This window comes from Serinus canaria, chromosome 2 (genome assembly GCF_022539315.1).
Source record: "Serinus canaria isolate serCan28SL12 chromosome 2, serCan2020, whole genome shotgun sequence".
Classification (NCBI taxonomy): domain Eukaryota; kingdom Metazoa; phylum Chordata; class Aves; order Passeriformes; family Fringillidae; genus Serinus; species Serinus canaria.
The window spans coordinates 6,262,221-6,284,821 of record NC_066315.1 but is presented as its reverse complement, the minus strand read 5'-3'; the positions used below and the strand labels follow the sequence as shown (position 1 = coordinate 6,284,821).

Genomic DNA, 22,601 nt, shown 5'->3' with positions numbered 1-22,601 from the left:
TCTTGACTTGTTGAGGTTTAAATCATATTCCTTTGGAGTGTTAGTTGCTACAAAAAGGAAACTAAAATGTTGCAACGTGCTTTGTTAGAAGGCTGCTCCCTCTGTTGGCTGTCTCATTGATAGGACTGAAATCTCTCCTGGGCAAACAAACAGCCTACAAAACTGAGGGTCAGGAATTGTTCATTTTACAGCTCTGCTATCTTTGCCCACCAAGAACTTCTGAAATTCTCTTTTAGAGGTGACAATGTGCAGAGAAACACAGTGTCTGTGTTCAAAGTCTAAGAAGTAACTGAACATATTTACCAGCTAGAAATTTTAAACAAAAGAAATTTTGACATCTTTCCTCACAGTTCCCCTGTCCTCCATCTCTTCTATACCAACTACTTTTCTGACTGTTTCCTATCCATGGAGTTATGAAGGCTACAGTTCTGTGGTTATTTGTTCTCCCAGAAGACATAACAGGCATATAGGAATTCTGTGGGAATTTCAAGCAGGGTCTAAACCAAAATGTATAAGCTATGTAACTTTTCCACCTAAAAATCCACCTTGATTTTTCTGCCTAAAAACTACAGGATTTTGATTGCAAGAGTTTTGGTCCTTCCAGGATGGTGCTTAAAGGAGCAAGGTTTGTCCCTTATTAGTGTCCAATTCAGGCATTGTTTGAGTAGGAATGAGCTTATCTTTGATTGCTGTTAATCAATAAGATGTACTTATCTGTAAGTGAAGTTTGATAAGAATCAAGTACAGTGTGAAAGAACTGGTTAATGTGTTGTTAATGAAAAGTTTTATCTGGATGACACCATCTTGCTTCTGATATATTTGCTTTTGAGCACTAGAACACAAACCACTTTGGTATTAATCTCCAAGAAACTCTGCTGGGTGCATAAGTTAACTTTAATAAGCCTTGCAAATGGCTGTAGTTAGGATAGTCCTCCAAAGAGGATGGTCAAGTACTTTTACTATTGTGAGAATGAATGTGGACTTGAAGTCTGTGCAGGAGAGGAAAGTATCCTAAAAATAATTTGTTATTCAGAAGCATCCTTCACTTCCATGCAGAAATCTCATGAGGACTTTGTACTGCACTTCATAATCACTGGTAGCCTAATTGAGTCAAGGAAATTACATCTGTAAAACTAGAGTATAAAAACTAGAGTATGTAAACTAGAGTATATAAACTAGAGTATGTAAAACCAGATACGATTCCACAGCGTCTGATTCAGCACCCACTGAAGTCAAAACATCTTCTGCTGAATTCAATAGAAGTGAAATTGGAGGATTTTATGCACATGATCAAATAAAACCTGCAAACTGACCAATACCCATGAAGCTGATGGTATAGCAGAGATTGTGTATTGAGCCATCATTTAAACTCTTTTCTTGAACCCATTATTTGTGTGCTTGTGTATGCTTTTATATGGAATCCTGCACCCATTCCTCATGAGCTCTCTGTAAAGGGCCTTAACTGGTTAATGCAGTACCACACCTGGCATATTGAATATGCATATGTCAAAACATTAACTCAGCCAGTAAGTTTGTGGAGTAATTACTATACTTAAATAATCTACATTTTTAGTCTCTGTGCAACAACTGTGCTTTGGGCTTCCTCTTGTGGAGCTCATTCACAGGGATTTCGCTGGATCTTTGATTGTGCCTTCATAGAATCACAGAGTGGGTCAGGTTGGAAGGGACCACAGTGGGTCATCTGGGCCAACATCCCTGCTCAAGGGTTGTCCTAGGGCACATTGCATAGAATTGTGTTCAGATGGTCCTGGAATATCTCCAGTGAGGGACACTTCACAACTCCACAACCACTCTTGGCAGCCAGCACAGCAACAAAGTTCTTCCTCACACTCCCATGTTCATGGCACAGTCAGTAAAAAAACCAGCCACCTCAATCCATTTAAACATTGAATTCCTATTCTTGCAGAGTGAAGACTTTCCACTGCTTTTAGAGGTATGGACAAACATAATGGTTACCACAAGATCGTGTGTAAAAATTACTTTAACAGATAAGCACATATTTAGGGAAAGAAAAATGCTTTTGGTATTAGAATGCCATCTCAATAAAAAGAACAGAAACTTCAACTTTTAATTTATGGTACTGCAGTATTTTATATTTTCAGTACTTGGTTAAACATTGCTGGAGATTTTGTGATAAGAGTACTTGCAATGCCAAGCAGAAAAGGAATGACCTTTAGGGCATTGCCATTGTTCAGATATTGTTCTAGCAGGTAGGTCCAGTGCTCTGTCTGAGACTGTTTCTTTTTTAAACGTGATGTGTTAATGTGTTACTGTTGTGTTACTTGGAGCTTAACATTGTAAACATCTCCTTCCTCATTAGCAGCCGTGCATGTGACTCATGTTTCTTGGCAAAAAGGCCAGCTTGCATCTAACCCAGCTCACTATGCTTTGTGTTTCTGAGGCTGATCAAAGAGCCACAGGATTTCTTATTGGGTAAAGGATAATTGTGCCAGCAGAGTTAACAGTGCTTGTACTAACACGGGCTGCTGTGGTTTATTGCATGTTTGTAACTTAAGTCTCTATTTGCAGTGACTCTTACCTGTCCCATTGCTTCTGCTGGGCCAACCTATGCAATGTGGAATACCTGCTTAGGGTTTAGAAACACTTGGCTGCCTGCTACTTAAAATAACTAGTTAGGTGCCCAAATCTACTTCTGGGAGTAGGAGGATTGTTAGCTTTGTAGTTGCCCATGGGTTTCCTGTGGAGGTGTGAGTCCTTCCACATCCCATTAAATTATGTAGCTGATATAAATCAGGTTAGCTGGACTGCTGTCAATACAGTCACCCTAATTTAAAGCGAAGGTCTGGTCTATCTGCTCTCTAGCTTGGCATGTCTCAGATGATGTGGTGATAATGAAGCCTGGAATTCAGGCTATCACTGTTTTCCAAGGAGTTCCCCTGTGCAGAAGAAGAGGGCTATTAAATCTAAGTTCATATTAAGGAGCAGCTGAGATCAGAGGCAGGTTTTAATACTGGAATTGAGAAGAAAAAGTGAAAAATCTCAGTATGTAGGAATGTGGGATGCAGTTAATTTGTGTTTTGCAATGAATTGATATAAATGTGCAGTTAACTGACAGTGGGGTAAGAAAAAATAGCTTTAATTGGCATCCTAGTTGTAACTTATCTAAACAGCCAGGGGCCTAGCAAAGCACGGCAGTATTGCTTCTCCATCAGGTCAGAAACTAGTTAATAAGAAAAGGGGAATAAACTTGCTTTTCCCTTTACTCTGCTCCACGTGTCTTGAGTGATTAATCTGTGCTTTGCCTCGAGCAGTTAATCTGCAGTGGTGACATTTCAATTATAAACGGCATTTTGTCCATCCCCTCTGGAAATTCTGGATTTGTCAGTGCTAAAACCTCACCAGAACACGAATTCAACTTCACTGATAAATGCTCAGCTAAACCTTCTTTGCTTTCAGGAGACATTTTTGGAGGCTATGGCAGTATCTGTAAGCATGAATTTGAGTCCAGAAAGAACAGCAGCAATGCACATTTTCCATATTCAAACAATAAATTTGAGGCAACACTGCATTGATGAAAAGATGGGCAACAGAATGACTGGGTGAGGCATTGATTTTACAAACTTCCTGACTTTCTTTTGAGAAACATGGACAGTGAAAGCAGCAACAATAGCAGTCCCACTTTGTCCTTCTCCTCCTTACTTGTCTTGGCCCCTTATTCTTAATTAAGGGGATTGACAACACAAGGGAGGTTATTCCAGTCCCAGCTTTTCTGTGCCATTTAAGTAAACTTATTTCTTGTTTTTTGAGAGTATTCCTGACTGCTGAAAAATAGAACTGTTTCTTACACCCTCACAAGATTGCTTTTTTATTTATAAACTCTGGTTCCCTTTCTACTAGCCAATACCTCCTTAAAAAAATTAAAATCCACTCATTTCTCTTTTTCAGAAGTATTTATCATTCTTACATTCAGACTTACAGACTTCAGTTTCATGTTGTTTTTTCAAATCTTTTGAAAACTGCAGTGCTTCAAGCCTCAACCTTTGAATCTGTCATTGTTTACAGGGACTGTGCAGCCAATGAAAGGGCTGAGCAAACCTCTCCTCTCTGGCTCACCAGCCACATTCTGCATTAATAAAAAAACCAGCCTCTGTGTGTTATTTGATCCTTTGTTTTCTGGTATAAATTACACTGAGGAAACAGTTCTTGGTAACATTTCAAAAACATTATTTCCTTCACAGCCTCTGGTTAAGTGAGACCTTTGTTCAGGACAGGTTCATCCAGCATGAGCTTTTCAGGGGCAGGCAAATTCCACTGCTACTTGGTGGCTGTTGTTCTAAAGGTTGTTCTTTGTATCAATAACTGGAAATACTGTAAGTATAAATCTATGGGTGTTAAGGCTTTGAGAAATCACTGGATATATTTTTAAATGCTCAGTCTATGACAAAATTTGGCAGTATTTGATAGTTAGAATCACAAAATGTTCTGAGTAGGAAGAGACCCACATGGATCATCAAGTCCAACTCTAAAGTGAATGGCCATACAGGGATCAAAGCCACAACCTTGCCATTATCAGTACCATGTTCTGATCAACTGAGCTATCCCAAGTGTTTGCACTGCAAAAATAGTTTAAGATCCTGGGCATGCAAAACCTATTTGACTTCATTAAGGCTCTGCTGAGATACTGCCTTGATTGCAGAATGGAAGTGTATTATAGATGAGTCTTCTTTTGATTAAGGAATACCGCTTTGCTTGTCGCAGGCAGATAATGCAAAAGCCTAAAACCTTCCCAACCCTCCCAAGTGAAAAAAGGCAAATGAGAAAACAATAATTCAGCCAAAGTAACAATAGTGGGTTTTTTAATGGAATGCTGTGTGTGTTTGTGCTGATTAGAGTGTGATACCACAATAGGGCTGTGGGATAGTAATTGCAATAACATAATAATAAAATTGAATTCATTCCTTGGGACTGTAGCTTGAGGTTGCTCATTTTAATTTGGTTCTGGACCCTGGGTGGCTCCTGCATGACAGCTCTGGTGTTCTCTCTCTGGCCTGGGTGCTGCCCCTGGGGATCCCTGTGTATGGGCGCTGTTTATCTGTGCTTAGCTGCCCCATGCATCACCCTAGCACAGTGTGACCCATCATCACATCATCCCACCGTCCCATCATTCTGATCCCAAGCCCCTGAACAAGGGTTTCTGTCAAATTTTGCAGGTGTTTTTTTTAGTTGCTAACCACTAGCTGTAGCTGGACAGTTAGGATTAAGCAACTGCATTGTGAATTCTGTATGCTTGGCTAATCTGTTATTTTAAGGAAAAGGGAAGACAGTCCCAAGATGAATGGGCTGGACAAGATCCACCAAGAGTGAATTCAGCAGAATTGAGCAGTAACTGGGGGAAAAGTGATCACAGCAGCAGGTAATCTCGACCACCAATTCACGGACTGCCTACTCAAAACCGACTCAAATACCGGGAAAAGTTATATAATTTGTAACCAATAAAAGCTGAAGCCTTTGTTATAATGTATAAACAGTGTAAAGTTTTGATGACCTGCGCGCCAGCCTTTTGTGGGTTACCGCCCCGCTCCCTGCTTTGCTCAGTCTGGAAGGAAGGGACAGCATCACCTCCCCCCCGAGTGTGAATTCGCAGCGGGGAACAGGCCGTGTTCGGGACAATCCCACCGCAGCATCACCCTACCACGGCCTCTATCCACCACCACATCGCCCCCCGAGCTCTGCCCGGCCCCTCGGTGCGAGGGATGGAGCGCTCGCCCCGCTCCCTGCCCCCTGAGCACTCATTAACCGCGGTGCCGCCGCTCCGCGGGGCCGGGCCGGCGGCTCCTGCCCGGGGAGGCCGGGCCAGCGGAGCCGCCCCCTTCCCGCTGCCTGCCCCGGCTCCCGGCTGAGGGCCAGGGCCGTGCCGTGCCGTGCCATGGCCGCTCCCTGCTACCTGGGCTGGGATTTCAGCACGCAGCAGGTACCGCGCCACCTCCCCCACCCCTCCCCTGCTCTCCCCTCCCTCGGCCGGCGGCGGGGCCGGGGCTGCGCTGCGCTGCCCTGCCCTGCCCTGCCGGCTGCGGGGCTGCGCTGCCCGGGACGGCTCCGAACGCGGGCCGGGGCTGCGGGAGCGGGTGCTGCCCCGGAGGGATGGAGGGGGGGGGATGAGGGCGGTGCTCCCCGCCGCGGCTGCCGAACCAGATCGGGGCCAGGCCTTCCCTCTCTCGCTGCTTCCGTCCCCTCCCCGCGCCTTCCGTCCCCGCTCTCCTCCTTCCCCAGGCGGGTTTGGTTTGCCGGCCGGGGCTGTTCGCGGTCCCCGGGCCCGGCTGGGGCTGCGGGGAACGGGGCGGTGCTTCCTGCCCGGGGCTCGCAGCCCCTGCAACCCGACACGGCTGCTGCCAAATTATTCACTGAATCACACAATCCTTAGGGCTGGATTGCCCAGAGGGGTTGTAGAGTCTCCGTCACTGGAGATAGTCAAGAGATGTCTAGACAGAATCATGTGCCAGGTCCTTAGGGACGAACCTCCTAAAGCAGGGAGGTTGGACCGGATGATCCATTGTGGTCCCTCCAACCTGACCGATTCTGTGAGTCTGTGGAAAGGACCTCTGGAGATCATCCAGTTCAAACCACATGCCAAGGCAGGGTCACCTGGACACAGGAATATGTCCAGGTGGGTTTGGAATGTCTCCAGAGAGCAATACTCCATGTCCTTCCTGAGCATCCTGTTCCAGTGCTCTGCCACAGTCAATGTAACAAAATTCTTCCTCATTTTGAAGCGGAACTTCCTGTGTTTTAGTTTATGGCTGAAATTACTCCGAGTGATTTGTGTGTTTTAAGATAGCCTGCACACAGTGCATGTACCTGGTTGTTCTCATATCCCCTTCACCTTCATCCCTTTCTGTTTGCTCCGTCAGAAGCAGTGGGTTGAATATCCAAATGTGTCCTGCTTCCCCATCCTGCTCTGGATGGGTTAAATCCTGGCGGAGTGCTGTGGTCCTTCTTTATATGCAGGTTGCATATAGACCCCTCTGCCTGCTGCTGTAGGAGCTGGGATTTGCACCCAAACCTGGCTTTCCAGTGTCTTTGTGTGAATCAAGACTCTGAACCTGGATGCTCAGGTTTCTGCTTGAAATTCTGAATTGTAGGCACAGTCAGGTATTGCTGCACTGCAAATAGAAACTCTGCCCAAGTTGTACAGAGACCTGAACAAGTCAAAAATAGGTGTTTGAGCATAAATCACCATTATGGTTGTGCTGAAGTTTGGGAGCTTGAAAAGACACATCCAGGTTAGGTTGATCAAGTGTTTTTATGGGGACATGCTGCAAGCAGAGAGCCAATTAAGCTGCAGTGGGTCAGAGCCATTTTTAAGCTAGTGCAGGTTGGTAATGAGTTGTGCCAGGGCATAGATAATGGCTCTACACACTGTGGTAAAAATGGGGATGGCCTTGTTATTTGAATGAAGCTCCTTGAGATGACAGTCTTTGTAGTTTTTTTTTAAAATCAGTTCCTTTAGCAGCAGTTTGCACTCTTCCCCCTGGTTGAAATAGGCACAGAATGTGAGCTTCCTTCTTGCTTTTCTTCTCAGCTCTTACTGTCTTTCTTCAGAACTAGGTGAACTTAAGTGAAGATAGATGAGGAATGGTTGTGGTACCCTTCTAATTCGTGCTTACAAGAAGGCTCAGCTTTGTGGAGCTGGGGATGTTGCTTTCTGTTGCAGTAGCTCAAAATACACTTATGTAATGCCCTCTGAGATTTTCCAAATGGGCAGAATTTAACTTGCTCACCACCTGGGAAGCAGGAAAGGTGTTTGAGGTAGCCTGAAGGGTCTGTGAGGTACCTTGGCAAGATAAGGGAAAAGAAAGGAGGTGACAAAAAAAAAAAAAAAAAAAAAAAAAAAAAGTGTATAACATCTTTAATCTAAGATACTGTATTTGGAGGAATTGGAAAAACTGTCTACTGTGATGCAAGCTATAAACCTGGTAACATGTTTGCCATTCTTTAACACATGCCTGTAGCCTGATCTTGTGCATTGCAGGAGAAGAAAATACAAACAAACCTACATGTTGCTGAATAGGTAACATTCTGGAAATTTACATAAAAACTTGTTTTATGTAAAATTATGCCCTACTTTCAGTGGGTGGTATGGATTGGGGTGATTTTTTTTTTCATTTTGTCTGTGGGAATTAAATTATAATAAATGAGTCATAAGTGCTATTCAATTATTGCTAGATTTTGTTAGCTTCCTGTTTTATCTCTTCTAGTTGAAAGTCATTGCTATTGATGAACAGCTGAGGGTCATTTATGAGGATAATGTTCATTTTGATAAGGACCTTCCAGAATTTAAGTAAGACTTCTTATATTTTATATTTTACTTGGATAATGTGATTTAAAGCTTTGGAGATTGGGGTGGGGGGACTGTTGCCCTGTTTGGTCTCTCTGATATGTGTGGAGGCACTCAAAAAGTCATGCCATGCTCATGTTTCCCACTCTGCAAGGGCAGTGTATGCTCTTGCCTTCCTTGAATGTAAATATAACAAGAGCTCTCAACAGGAGATAAACTAGAAAATATACTCCAAAATACTACATGCAAATAAACCATTCTTTTTCTTTTGGATCTTCAGACTTGTGGACATGACTGGGTGGGAGGCTCTCAGAACAGCATGTAAATTGCATTAGGGGAACATCTAAAAGGCATTTGGAGATAAATTCAGTTGTTAAGGTGTGGGATGACAGTATTTGCTTACTTAAGCAATAGACTAGAATTGACAAATGTCATCCTCCAGTCACAAGTTTCAATAAAACACATTTATTTACTTGATGGTTTAACAGCAGAATTGAACTTCATCTTTGAGGTTCAAGTCACTAATTGTGACAGAAATAATTATGAATCACATGCAGCCAATGAGCAATATCAGCAATGGATTCTATCACAGATCTTTAGGATCAGGGCCTTTCCTTGAAAATCACTTTTTTTGCAATTGTGTCAAACATGTCACCTCCTAGGAGCTGGCTTTTACTTTTCCATGTTTCAAACACTGGTCCTTGCTCTTAACATAAAAGGATTGCAAATTCTCTTTGGTCATTATAAGCTTGAAGAACTCTACTTGGCAGGGAAAAAAAATTTGCTGAATTTACCAAGAGAAAATCCTGTTTTTCTGTAGGACTCAAGGTGGAGTCTACATTCACAGTGACAGACTGTCAGTCACTTCACCAGTGCTTATGTGGGTCAAGGTATGAACAAAATTTATATGGATCAACTTTTCCCTTGCTGTTACAGAAATGAAAGTTTATTGTGAGCAATAGTGGAACCCATCCCTCAAATCAAAATAGTCCTTTTGCTTACATTCTGTTTCTTTGAAGTGTTGTTCTGTGTCTTTGGTATGCAAATAGTAATGCTATGAACAAACATAGTAGAAATTGCTAACATTTTGATGTTTTTTTTTTGTTTGTTTCTTTACTCTCTACTATTACAGCATTCTCTGTGTGAGAAATTCCTTTCTGACTTTCCTTCATTTGAAAAAAAGACCAGTTTTTTCCCCCTCATACACAAATGGGCAGCAGTCACTTTGCCTTGCTTGAATCTGTGTTTTTGTAGCACCCATGTTACTTAAACTATTTAATTGAGAATAAGCTTTGCTTACCAGCTGTTGTTGCAACTGGTAAGTGGTGAAAAGGCAATTTATTCACTGGTTCCCAGTAACTTTGACTGATGTTTATTTTGAAGTACAGCATTTTTTTTTCAGTTTCAAAATAAGGCCTTTCTTACTTCTGTGCAGATTCTGCAGTAGTTACATGCAGGCACACACTTTGTGGTCATTGGGATGGGGCTGTGGCTGAGCCTCATCCCCAATGGGCTACAGCTGTGAAAAGCAGGTGAACTGCATTGACAGCAATGAGCCATGGAGTGCCCAGGTGTGCTAAGCACCTAAGGGAGCAGAGGGCACACAGGTGCATTGCATCAACATGAGGGGATAAAAGGTTGGCTTGAAGAAAAAGAAGGGCAGATGCTTGCAGCCTTCTGAAGTGGGAGGATGTTGCTCTGTATTTGCAGACATCTGAAGCCTTCTAATGTGGTAAGGTGTTGCTGTGTGTGAACAAATGCTTAAAGCCTTCTGGAATTGTGTGGGGGTGCTCTGTGTGTTGTGGCAATCTCAACTGTGGCACTTACACGGTACTCTGTGAATTTGAGGGATTTGAGTAGTTAAAATATTAGGAAGGTCACAGAACTCCTAGTTGGTGATCCACAAAGGTTTAGTAACTTTGCTTACAGTTGGTTTTTTGAACCATAATGAAGAGATGCTGATTATTAAATTAATAATGATACAGGTATATATGATGTTTCTTTGGAAGTCTTGCAGTGATCCATTTGTCAAGAGCATCTGGGAAATGCTGATCTAAATTAAATTTAAAGATAGATTAATTTTTGGCTTTAAACTTCAGGAAAATGTGTCAAGAACAAAATTTACCTAGGTGCTCGAAGTGCTAAAACCACTTGAATTATCTTTGTTAGAAAAGAGAGAATCTGTGAATTTGTTGACACTGGAGGCCCTGGTAGTGAGGTTACCTAATGTCTTGTAGGATGGGGTGCTGGGTGTACCCTATTAAGATTTCATAGATTTTTCAAAAGTAAGAACAGAAAAGATAATCTTGCTTTGTGTCTAACACTCTTCAAGTGCTTTTTAATGAACTGGGGTTCTTTAATTTTTGCCTCTTATTTAGAAGTCAAAGAACAGATCTTTGTGATTTAGTTTCTTTAAAGATCTTATTTTTCCCCTGTGTGACTCAACTTTTCTTTTATGGACTCTCACTTAATAAATTAATTTATGCAGATTTTTGAAAAGTCCATAGTCATTAACTAATTCTTCATTATCTGCCAATGAACTCTTATCAGTGATGACATGAATTTACTGTTTAATTCCGGATTGTGAGTATGCATAATTTGATAGCTTGTTACTGTCATTCTTGATTCTGTTTGTTGTTGTAGGCTCTGGATATGATCTTGGAAAAGATGAAGTCTTCAGGCTTTAACTTCTCTCAAGTCAGAGCTATGTCTGGTGCTGGCCAGGTTAGTTTATACAGAAAAGTTCAGTTTTACTGCATTTCTTTGGTAGAGTATAAGGTTGAGTGATAAATTTAAACAATTGTATGGCGGAAGATTGTAATGGCATAAAATAATATCTAAACATCTACATAAGCATCTGCAGACATTCCTCAGGGGAAGTGGACAGCTGAAGCATACAGAGAAATCACTAGAAGATGGTGGGAGTGGAAGATGAGCTTTACAGTGCAGTTGTTTAGATCAGCATAGTGCAGAACTGCTTTGCTTCATGGTGTTTTAATTCTTTGGTCATTTTGAATTTCAGCAAATCCAGGTGCTTGTGGAAAATGGGGTAGGAAAAACCAGCAAGGAGCAAGGTTTGCTAAAAGCCCAGCAAGATCCCACTGAGCAGTTTTTTGTTGGCTTGAACAGGGATCTGCACAGAGACAACAAAACCCAAATGATGCAGAAATGACCAAAATGATTCCATGATTTAGCTTGTAGAGCATAAAGCCTTTTTTTTTTTAATTTATAAAACCCACCCTGACATTTAGTCAGTTAGCCACTCTCTTCCTTGTACTCCAATGAATCAACAGAGGCTTTTATAACTTTCACAGATGATATTCAGGGTGAGGACAGCACCAAAGCAACAGCTAATTCTGACCTGTGAGGTTTAGGTTATTCATCTTGATGTATCTGGGACTAATTAATCAAAACCTTTGCTTTTATCTCCATGTTTCATTGATTGCAGTTGAGAGTCTGAGCAAAGTGTCTGAGAAATCAGAGCTGGTATCAAGGCTCTGTTATGAATTCTTCAGTGAGCACAGGGTGGGGACTGCCAAGTAACCCCACCTTACTCAAGTGAATAAAGAGAGTGCATTTCCAGACTGCCAGTATTCCCTTTATTTCTCCCCCCCCTCCAGCAAGGGTCACAGGCTTGTAACTGATGGATCAGGGGGCTCTGAAATAGCACAGAACTAAATCTTGACTGTGGAGCCCTGGCTACAGCTCAAAGAGCCCTCAAATATGTATCTAATGCCATTAGAAATGCAACAATTGTCCCCACTAGAAAACTCCACAATTCAAAATAATGTTGTGGTTTAGTGTCTGCATTGCTCAGTGTTAAATAAGAGATTTTTTTGTGAGCCCCCCTGATTTGAAATGGGCCATTCTCTGGTCCTGATTTGGAAAGAGCTCTTTTGTTTCTTAGAATGTAAGATCAGGATATGAACTTTGAAGCTTGGGAGGGCATCTCCAACTCCCGTTTCTGTATTTCCTACAGCAACATGGGAGTGTGTACTGGAAAAAAGGAAGCATCCAGATTTTAAAGAATGCCTCATCTGAACTGCCTTTACATCAATCACTAAAGGTAAGGTGCACAAAGGCTCTGAAGGGAGGGCTGCACTGTCCTTTTTCTGGTCCTTACACATAGCTTTTCTTCCTCTTGTTTGGCTGGGCTGCAAGCCCCTGCAGCAGATGAAATGTAGTGGTTATTCCTTCAGTTGCAGGACTTTTGACACTTCATTTTCTCCTGAATGACAGTATGTTTTGCTTTAAAAGCTTATAGGTGCCAGTGGGGGTCCCAGAATCTTTCTAGGTCAGAGTAACAGCTTCTTTGGTCTTCTAGGAAATGTAATATTTTTGTAAACCATCTGTAAATATTTGACATTTTTAATATATTTGTTAACAAAAATTTGTAATTTGTGGTGGGACTATTGTATTGAGTTTTCTTGCAGGATATGCAAGCCATTTCATGAGAAAGTATATCTATTTAAAAAGACCAGCTTACACTTGCCTCTGAAAGGATAGAACTGTAATGTTGTGTGGACTCCTAACCAAGTACCTTGTTGACTCAATATTTTGTATGTGTGTGATTGGTGAGCTTTGAACACAGACTTGACAAGCTTTTATTTAGAAAGAAAAATTGTGAGGACTCAGCTTTCCTCTGCAGGACCCTTCTTCCCTTACTTCAGTGTCAGAAAGGACAGATATATGTTGAAAGGGAGACTTTGGTGTTAAATGTGCCAAATCATTAGTTTTGTTACTGTCTCATCTGTGCAAAACTCATGGAAATGGCATTAAAATTCTGGAATAAATGGTGTATTAAGCCACAGTTGTATTTCCAGGTGGTTATGCCATGCATTAAGGAGAAATGTGTTAGTAGAGCTGTGGGAAGATCATCTGATGGTTTGTGGAAGGGTTCTAAAAGGGGCTGGGGTTCTGGCTACCAGAGGATGTGCTGCAGGGTCTGTGAAGTGACAGCAGAAAAAGAATATTGCTTCCCTCTGATGCAAAGTTTGGGTTGAACTTTTCATCCCTGGCCAACATTGTACCCAATATCTGCATTGTGTAATTGCTGAGAGAATGCAGAAGGCATGTCAGAGAGCTGAGCTGTGAGCTGATACATATGGCTGCTGTATTTCATTACTCTAGCAGGGACTTCTCAGAGACCAGACTTGCTAACAGAGGGTGTTCTTGATTGCAGGGCTGTTTTTCAGTCAGTGACAGTCCCATCTGGATGGATTCCAGCACAGCCTCCCAGTGCAGAGCCCTGGAGAAAGCCCTGGGGGGAGCTCAGCACTTGGCCAATGTCACTGGCTCCAGGGCCTATGAGGTAAGGAATGGATGGGGAGAATGTTTCCAGCACAGGATTCTGCTGGGAACTATTCTGTCACCCCAGGGAGCTGCAGCAGGTAACCATCAGCCATTGACTGTGAGAGACACAACTTTTGAAGAAACTCCAACCATACTGTGCTTTGTGTTAGTTTCACAAAGGGAGATGCAGAAGTTTCACAGTGAAATAAACCAAACACTGGAGATCTTGCTGCAGGAAGCAGTTGCAGCATTTGGCCAGTGCTTCCCAAAGGCAGTGTTGGGTGGCCATGCTTAAAGTCTCAGGGCCTGCTTGTCCCCTGGGAGCACTTGTGTGGCCACATTTCTACTGGACTGGAAACCCACTTTGTCTTACATGTAAATTCATCCACCTATTTGTGAATCATGCTCTAGGTTACTTCTGCCATTAAAAGATTGGCCTTTTAATAGTCCCTGGAGGCTAACAAGCAGCTGTTGACCTAAGAGAAGTGTTTCAGAGGCTTGGGACACTGTCAGAGATATGCTGTCACTTGTCTCCTCTTCCTGAGTCTTCCCTCCTTGTAGCTGTGACAATGAGTTCTGCAGTGGGAGCAGGGCTGCCCTGCAGGCACCTCAGCCCCTGGCTACTCATACACTTGATTAATCAGAATAAGGCTTTAACCTCCCAAATTGATGTTTCTGTTTCTGAATCATCATGCAAGGCTTATAGCTGATGTTGAAATCAGACTTTACATACCACTAACAGTTTTTTTTTTCCACTTGTTAAATGTTAAGGTTTCAGTGTTAAAAGTTTTTTGATTATCTGACATTAATACATGGATGAAAAATAAATATTCTTACAGCTGTTTTTAGCCTGTGCTGGAGTTTCTGCTTTGAGTATGAAACTTCCTGTTTTAATTTCAATTCACCTGCCTCACAGGCAGGTACACAGATTGTGTAGCTTAAACCTTTTCAAGGATTTGAAGGCAGCATTTGAATTGTGCTGGTTCCTGTGCAAAGAATAAGTGTGATTCATTCCATTGAACTGTCATTTCTGAAATGTAAATTATGGATAGTAATGCTTTTCCACATGCCTTTTTTTCAAAAGGTGAACAAAATTCTCGTAATGAGACTATGTGTTATACCCTGTTTAGTGCAGATTGCCTGCTGTGCACTGACTTTCATCATGCATCAGGCAAATTAAATATCCAAAGTGCAATGTTCTGAACTCATTACACAGAGTTAATGATTATTGACTCCATTTAGGGTTTGTGTTTCTAAGCATTTGCATTTCTTTCTCAGCGTTTTACAGGAAACCAGATAGCAAAGATTTACAGCCAGAATCCTGAGGTCTACAAGCAAACTGAGGTTGGCTTAACTTCAATTCCCTTATTGGAAAGCATGGTTGAAAATCTTTTAAAATTTATTTTGTGCAGATCTTTTTACAGACCTTTTTGCTAAAGATTACTCGGATTCTTGTGTTTGAATTTAAGATGAAAATAGAATTTTAAAAATTCTTTTATTAGTGGTTAGGCAGATAAAAATCTGATATCTGTTCTACTTCTCAAGCTGGTGAATTGAACTTTAAACTGAAGTTGTTGGGGGAGGATAACCTCAGACCATCCTTTTCCTGTCAGGTTGGTGCCAGAAGGAGATACTCAGAGCCTGGAGAGGGATGGCAGGTCAGCAGGGGAGCACCTGAAGGGCAGCAGCAGCCAGCAAAGGCACCTTTGTTGGAGGAACAGGCTAAATGTCTGGGCAAACACACATAGCATGGGGAATAAACAGGAGTTTAGGGGGTTATGATCCTTTTGGCATCATAGAGACATGGTGGGATGCCTGTTGGAGTGATGGAATGGAAGGATACAGGCTCTCCTAAGCTGGTTCATATTCAAGGATCACCTCCTCCATGAAGTGATGCATCTCAACTAAGGTTAAGTCAGGCAAAAACATCAGGAGGGCTGAGTGGATGAACAAATTGCTCCTGGACAAACTCAAACACAAAAAAGAAGCCTACAGAAGGTGGAAATAAAGGCAGTAGCCTGGTAGAAATACAGAGAGGCTTTCTGAGCACCTAGGGATTGTGTCAAGGAAGCTGAAGCCCTGACAAAATTAGATCTGGCCAGGGACGTCAAGGGCAATGAGAAAAACATGTATAGGTATGTCAATGTTAAAAAGATTGTGAGAAATGTAGGCCCCCTCCAAAGGAAATGGGAGACCTGGTTACCCAGTCTGTGAAGAAGGCTCTCAAGGACTTTTTTGCCTTGACCTTCACTGGCAAGAGTTCCAGCCACATCACCTGAGCCCAGCAGGCAAAGGTGGGGACTGGGACAATGAAGAACCACCCAGTGTAGGAGAAGATTGAGTTCAGGACCATCTAAGGAACCTGAAGCTGCACAAGGACCTGATGAAATATTTCCATAGGTCCTGAGGGAACTGGTGGGTCAAGTGGCTAAACCACTATCCATCATATTTGAGAAGTTGTGACAATCTAAATTTCCCACTGACTGGAAAAGGAGAAACATAGACTCTGTTTTTATAAAGGGTAATAAGGAAGATCTGGTTTTCCATTACTTCAGTTCTTGATAGTGTTATTTTTTCTGTGGGTTTATTTCTTTAAATCTCACCCCTTTATGAAGCAGTTCATTACATGAGACAGTGAATTGCAGCGTTGACTCTGTATTTTGTTAGACAATGCTTGATTTATAATTTTTTCCCTTCTTTCTTTTACATTCATGTAACTAATAAGGTATGAGATGAAACAGCAGTGATACAGTCTGGTCATAAGCTTAAGACTAAATTTAGAGAAAGATGTGTTATTGGGGGGAAGTGGGACTGAGAACTGGTTAAACCAATTTCAGACTTTGAGGGCTGTTTGAACTGATGGCAGCTTCTAGCAATAAAGCTTATGCAAAATGCATTCAGGCACAAAACATCTCTCTGCCAGAGCTGCTCTTGGGGACCCTCAAGGAGCATTTAACAGCTTGGCAGTCTCAATGACATGTGGAAGGTGGATGTTTTTTGCTTCTGTAGGTCAGCTTGCTAAACTGGCTGGCTGATTCACAGTTTAACTTCATCCTTTTTTCCTTCCATTTCAGGCAGCTAGTGCCCACTGGGGCACCACAGAAGGTAGGCCTTTGTTACCTGAGCACAATGTGATGTATTCTTGGGGAGAGATGCAGCAAGAGCAACTGCATCATTAAATTTCCTGGCCACTATAACCACCTCTTAGATCTCTGGCTGTAGGCTGCTCTTGAGTGCTGTGAAGAAGTGCTTTTGTGATCATTAATAAAAACCTGTCACTTCTGGCTCCCTCTACCTGTAGAGGTTTGATTCTGTTTAGTTATTGGGTGACAACCATATTTCTTCTGAGTCACAGCACAGAATGAGGGATTTGTCTGCTTCTGTGCCAGCTTCCTGGGATCAGGCAGTACCTGATCATGCAGAAAGCCAGGTGGTGGCTGGTTAACCTGGCAGTTCACACAGCAGAAGTGAAGAGGAGGAAGGTTCATGGTGGATCAGTGTCCTGTGTCATAGGGGCCATTTTTTGGCCAGCCCTGCAGCTGGAGCATGCCGTGAGACAGGGCTGCAGGCAGGGCTCAGTTCAGAGCTCTTTATTACCAGCTCCTGGGAGTTATTCCAGGGAGGTCTGGGGTCCCAGCTGGAGGGAAGGCAAGAGGTCACAAAGAGGTGCTAAAGGTGCTCCAAGAGTTTTGCCAGAGCTTCTAAAAGTTTACAGAGCTGTGCTGTGGGTGGGGCAGAGCAGAATTCTGAGCATTTCCTGTCATCAGCACACAGGTAGATTTTTGGTTCTGTTTGGTTTTTTGGGTTTCTTTGGTGTGTATGTGGTTTTTTTTTTTTTTTTTCCTTAGAAAAGGAGATTCTGTAATAGACTTAAGTTGTGGGTTCATGCTAACACAGTATGATAACATACCAGGTGTGTTTTGCATGTTTCAGAAGGCAGAGCTATTAACAGCTTTTATCATGGGGTTACTTTTAGGTTGATATGTGCTGTATTACTGTCATGGTCAGAACTGAATAATCCCTCTAGATGTGTTTTTGTGTGCTTTCTGGGCCTAACCTAAAGCATCTATTAACATTTGCTGCTTCCAATTATTTTGTTTTCCACTTTCTTTGAAGTGAATAGTGATGTGATTCACTACTTCTCACTGTTTTTTTTTTTTTTTTTTTGCAGAGAATCTCTTTGGTCAGTAGCTTTGCAGCTTCCCTTTTCCTAGGAGCTTATGCACCCATTGATTACAGTGATGGTAAGTGTGGGCTTTTTTCATAGTAACAGTTTACCAAGGAAATTTTCCTTCCAATTTCCACATTACATAGATGGGGGACAAGGTGTTTGGTGCTTGTTTTCAATCTTTAAATTTTAATGACAAGTATATTAGCATTTAAGCTAAGTTTCTCCTTTCAGTTTGATGTTTGCTATGCTTATCTTCAGCATACTGATTCCCACTTCTATCAAATGGATCCACAGAAAAGATTCTTAAATGTAATTATAGATTTTCCTCATTATTTTGTGATGTATAAGGGAGTGGGGAAAGATCTTCTAGAGGCATCAAAAAGTTGTGGAATCTTCAACTTTACTTCAGAGTTCTGATATTTGTTCTTTAGTTTTGCTGGTTCAGCTCAGTGGTGCACAGGATGAACATGATGTATATTGGGATGATTTCTTCCCCACCTAGCTGGATTAGGGATCTACAACAGAAGTATATTTTCAAAATGAACCGGGGAAAAAAAAGGCATAAATGAAGCAAAATGCACTAAACACAGTTAAAAAAAATCTTCCATATCTCTCCATTGATCATAACAAAGACAAAAAAGTGACAAGTCTGTCTCTCTTTTCTGTTGTGTGTTATCTCAGTTATCCAGCTTTTAAATGGCAATTTAAAATGGCAATTACCAAGGGCAGCATTTTCCTGGGAGCTCTGCTGCTGTTTTTAAAAACTATTTCTAATTTCTGCTCTGAAACTAAGAGAAGATGTATTTCAGAGCTGAAAAGTTGGATAACAAGGCTCTCTACAGAATTTTTGCGTTATAGAGTCATGGTTGACACCCATGTGTTAAGACCAATTCATTTTTTCTCCTTTGTTATTCCATCAAATCTTACAGGAAAAGACAAGAAACCTCAATTTTAGCTAATGGAGAGCTTCCTTGCTCTCAGAGCTTCCAGTTATACTGGAGACCCCAGAAATTGCAAGGCAATCTATGCTTATTTCATACCACTTCTGAGATTATTATTTCTGTTTTCTGGTCCTGTCCTTTTAGCCAAGTATTTCACAGCTGAATTTTGTTTTTTGTGTGTTATTGGCAACAATAACTCCTTGGAGATTTGCACTTTGCTTCTCAGCAAGTCCAAATACTGAGCACTTGGGCTGCTCAGCCACCTATGTATTTCAAAGAGAGATAGTGAGGTTTTTAGGTGCTTTTTCTGATAAAAAAGGACACTGGTGTTTTATTTTTCAATGAGAGTAAAGTGTTAATTTTGATTTGAATGTTTATAAGCATTAAAAATATCTCCTGTTTGGGTTTTTTTTTGTTTTTTTTTTTTAATTTTTTGATAATGTTGCTTTATCTTTTCTGCTTGGAAGCAAGTGGAGGAAAGCCATGCTTCTCCAATTTCAGAACTTGAAAAATTCTTGGAAAGTAAAATATTTTAAAGTAAAGAATTTAAATTTCCTTAATTGGAAAATTTTCTTAGGAAATGAGTCACATTTTTCAAACAGCTCCAGGAGAGTGTGTTCCGTTACATCTGTGGGTATTTACAGAACCTGAAGAAATGTTATGTGCTGTTCAGAGCATGTAAGATTATTAAATCTTTGTGTGGCAAAAGATAAGAGAACTAAGCAGGATGTTACAGTTCTCTTTACAAGACAAAAGATTTTTTTGGCATTGTAAGCTATATTTTGCCCCATTCATTCCTTTCTTCTGTTAATATAATGAGAGAAAATTCGAATTCCAGTAATAAAATATAAGTATAGTGGATGCAGTTGTTATTTGGATGCAGCTGAAAAAGTTGTTTTCTTGTCACTTAGAATTTCTTGCAATTCACTTGATCTTTTACTTAGCACCTGTGTATTGTAGTTTAAAATGCATCTCTCAAAATAATATTCAGATAATAGACCTATTCTTCATTTCTGTAGGTTTAACTTCAGGTCATATCATCTTTAAAAGACCCTGTCAAATTGTTTAACTCTACACAATAACTTGTCTCCAAATTGGCAGGTTATTGTGGGAAATGTGCTATTCAGTTTCAGAATTTTTTCTTTTTCTTCTTAAAGGTCCAATCTTTTAAGGTTCAAATCACTTGTGAATGGCTGAGCACCCTGAGTGATTGATTTTAAAAAAATGAAATTACCTTCTAGTGGAATGAATGACTTTTATTTATATTGTGCAGATGTTAAAAGTAAGATACATCTGGGACCTAAGAAGTTGAACACTTGGGGCATTGTTTCTTTTAGAAGTCACCTTAAGGAACAGCAATTCAGCTCTTGACCTAGAGAAGCCTTATCTTTTGAAATGCTTTTCTAAGAGCCTTAGGCAAATTGTAGCTTAGCATATTTGGTTTTTGTTGTTCTACCAAAAAAAGGATGTGTGGGACTGGGGTGTGGTGGGCTGAATTTACTCCTCCTGTAGCTTGTGTGGTGTCAGCAGTTACACTTCTCATGGCTTTAGCTCTCTGAAAAGGCAATCCAGAGGGCTGTAATGCAGAAACAGATGCACTTAGCTGCTTATAAATGTATGCAAATATTGATCTTTACTTTGTGGATTAATAAAACCAGTTAGTCTGCATGGCTGGGCCATTGGAATGGAAGTGTTTGTGTTCTCCCCTTTCCCCCCAAGTGTTCAAGCACTTCTGTATTTGTAGTAAATATTAGCAAGTCCTGCTTGTGCCCCTGGTCATTCTGTGCTAAAAGTCAGTGATGTTTGCAGTGAAATATGGAAATTAATTAATCCATATTTTGACCCTTTCCTCAGTGCTTGCTGTGCCATGGCCTTGGCTGTTGACCTTCACTGCTGATGGGGTGATGAGTCAAAGGGCTGCCTTTGGTTTTTCCTTGTTTTCTCCCCTTACTCAAATTATTACTGATTTTGTATGTTAAACCTTGTGATGTTTAACATGAGCAGAGGTTCCAGAGTTAGGAACTCAGTGTGAATCACTCCTTGTATAATCAGAGGAGCATTCAGCTCTGTATTTTATCTTCCACTGAGACTCCCATGCCCACAGCTGGATAGGATGAATCCAGCCCAACAGATTAATAGTTATTCTAAAAGAGTTGTTTCACATTTTTTAGGTGAGTTTCTGAGGTTGGGGCAAATTGCTTCACCTCTCTTTTCTCAGGGCATATCAAAGTCTTTGTGCCACTGCATCTACCAGTCAATGAACTGAAGTGGTGTTTCTGTATAATGTAAACATTGAGTTATAAAGATCAGAGGCTTTTCAGTTTTATGCAGGAAAAATTGAAGGCTGCCCTAATGTCTTGTAAAATTGCATTGGAGGATTCTGATGCAATCTTTCTCTAGGCTTGTGGGGTGTGGACCAAGAAGGATTAAAAAAATAAAACAACCAAACAAAAACCTGCAGAAAACAACAGCTAATCTTTCTCTAGAGAAATCCTTTTTATGTAAAGATTCTGTTCCTCACTGCTTTAGTTTAGTGAAGAGGTTTTTGACCTTTTAAATCATGGACTCTTCCAGGAAAATTTATAGATTTGTGTATTTCCTTGTAGAAAGTCCTGCTATGCCTGAGAGCATGGAGCACATGACTACTCCCAGCCTCTACCTCTGAAAAGTGCAGGTGGTGACTCTGGGCTGAGTTTTCCTTGTCAGGACACAGTTTACCCCGGGAAGGAGGGGATGGCTGGATTTCAGAGTGATCTCTCATAGAGCCATGAGATATGCTGGATTAAATCTTGCCATCTTTCCTTTCCTATGTGTGTGACTTTGATAGCAGAAAAGGATCCTTTGCCTGTGGGAGGGTTGTTGCACTTTGTGCTCTGTCAAAGTCCTGCTGCTTCAACAGAGGCCAAATATTTTAAATCTGTTTAATTTGCCTGAGATGAAATGGATTGATTGAGTTGGATAAAACAAATTCTATTTTTATGTGAAGTGTAATCCAAATTTGCTGCTGTTTGGCTTGTGTTGTTCCAGTGTCTCAGCTCATGTGTGCAGCATTTTGTTTACAACACCGTGTGGAGCACTAGGTCCAGGCAACACTGGGGGTGCTTAGGATTGTACTGAGAAATATAAAGCTTGTTTCTAAATGCTATTAAACCCATTTTAAAGCCTGTATGGAAAAGTCTGCTAAGAGTTGATAGGGTGGGCTCACTTGTGCTTGTGTAACCAGCAGCAGAGTGTGTGTGGAGTGTGTTGAAGGCTCTTTCTCAGAGCAGAAGCACTGCTGGAGCCTTCTGATGTGCTGCCTGAGATGGGGCTTGAATCCTTTTCTTCCTCTGCATCCCAGCACTGCAAACAAAGTCTTATTCCACAGGCTCTGCATGGGGCATCAGCTTCACCTTCTTTGATTTGAAAAGCTTAAAAATGTATTGAACAGAAGGAAATGCCAGGTTTTCCACAGTGCTCAACTGAGGATGTGGCTGAGTTTGAGATCAATAAATTGAGGGCTAAGCAGTCCTTGGAATGAAATTGGTATTAATCTAGAATAAGATGACTCTGTCCCTGAGCAGCACTAACCAGAAATACAGATTTTTCAAGTCTAATGAAATGTGCAATTAAAGGCATCTTAGAATCACAAGTCAGGGGTATGGAGTGCTCAGTACCTTAAATAGATTTGGCCACTAATCCACTTTTAAACCAGCAATAAAACAGTGAGAAAAGAGCAATGAGAAACCAAACCAAAACTGCAAAGGCCTTTCCCAGATCTAATGACAGTTCTGGTGAGAAAACAGGTGACCAAATCAGTTATTTAAGTTTTTTTGCATCCTGTAAATCATTTCACAGAATCTGGCCTTAAGAGGTTTGCACACTTGCAGGTGTTGCAGAT

At 41.3% G+C, this 22,601-nt stretch overlaps 1 protein-coding gene across 6 annotated transcripts in view; it reads left to right on the top strand.

Annotated features, from left to right (window-relative positions):
* Positions 1–5,821: 5,821 nt before the first annotated feature.
* Positions 5,822–22,601, top strand: part of XYLB (xylulokinase) — an 83,692-nt gene continuing 66,912 nt past the window's right edge. For 2 of the 6 annotated variants that reach the window (XM_030229649.2, XM_030229633.2), the window contains exons 1-8: positions 5,823–5,953; positions 8,238–8,320; positions 9,138–9,207; positions 10,961–11,041; positions 12,297–12,383; positions 13,500–13,628; positions 14,888–14,953; positions 17,781–17,853. In XM_030229649.2, the coding sequence (XP_030085509.2) occupies positions 5,909–5,953; positions 8,238–8,320; positions 9,138–9,207; positions 10,961–11,041; positions 12,297–12,383; positions 13,500–13,628; positions 14,888–14,953; positions 17,781–17,853 (634 nt within the window). In that variant the 5' untranslated portion in view covers positions 5,823–5,908. Of the gene's footprint in view, positions 5,954–8,237; positions 8,321–9,137; positions 9,208–10,960; positions 11,042–12,296; positions 12,384–13,499; positions 13,629–14,887; positions 14,954–17,780; positions 17,854–22,601 lie in introns of all 6 variants that reach the window. The other 4 variants (XM_030229648.2, XM_030229637.2, XM_030229657.2 and 1 more) reach the window with 4 other exon arrangements.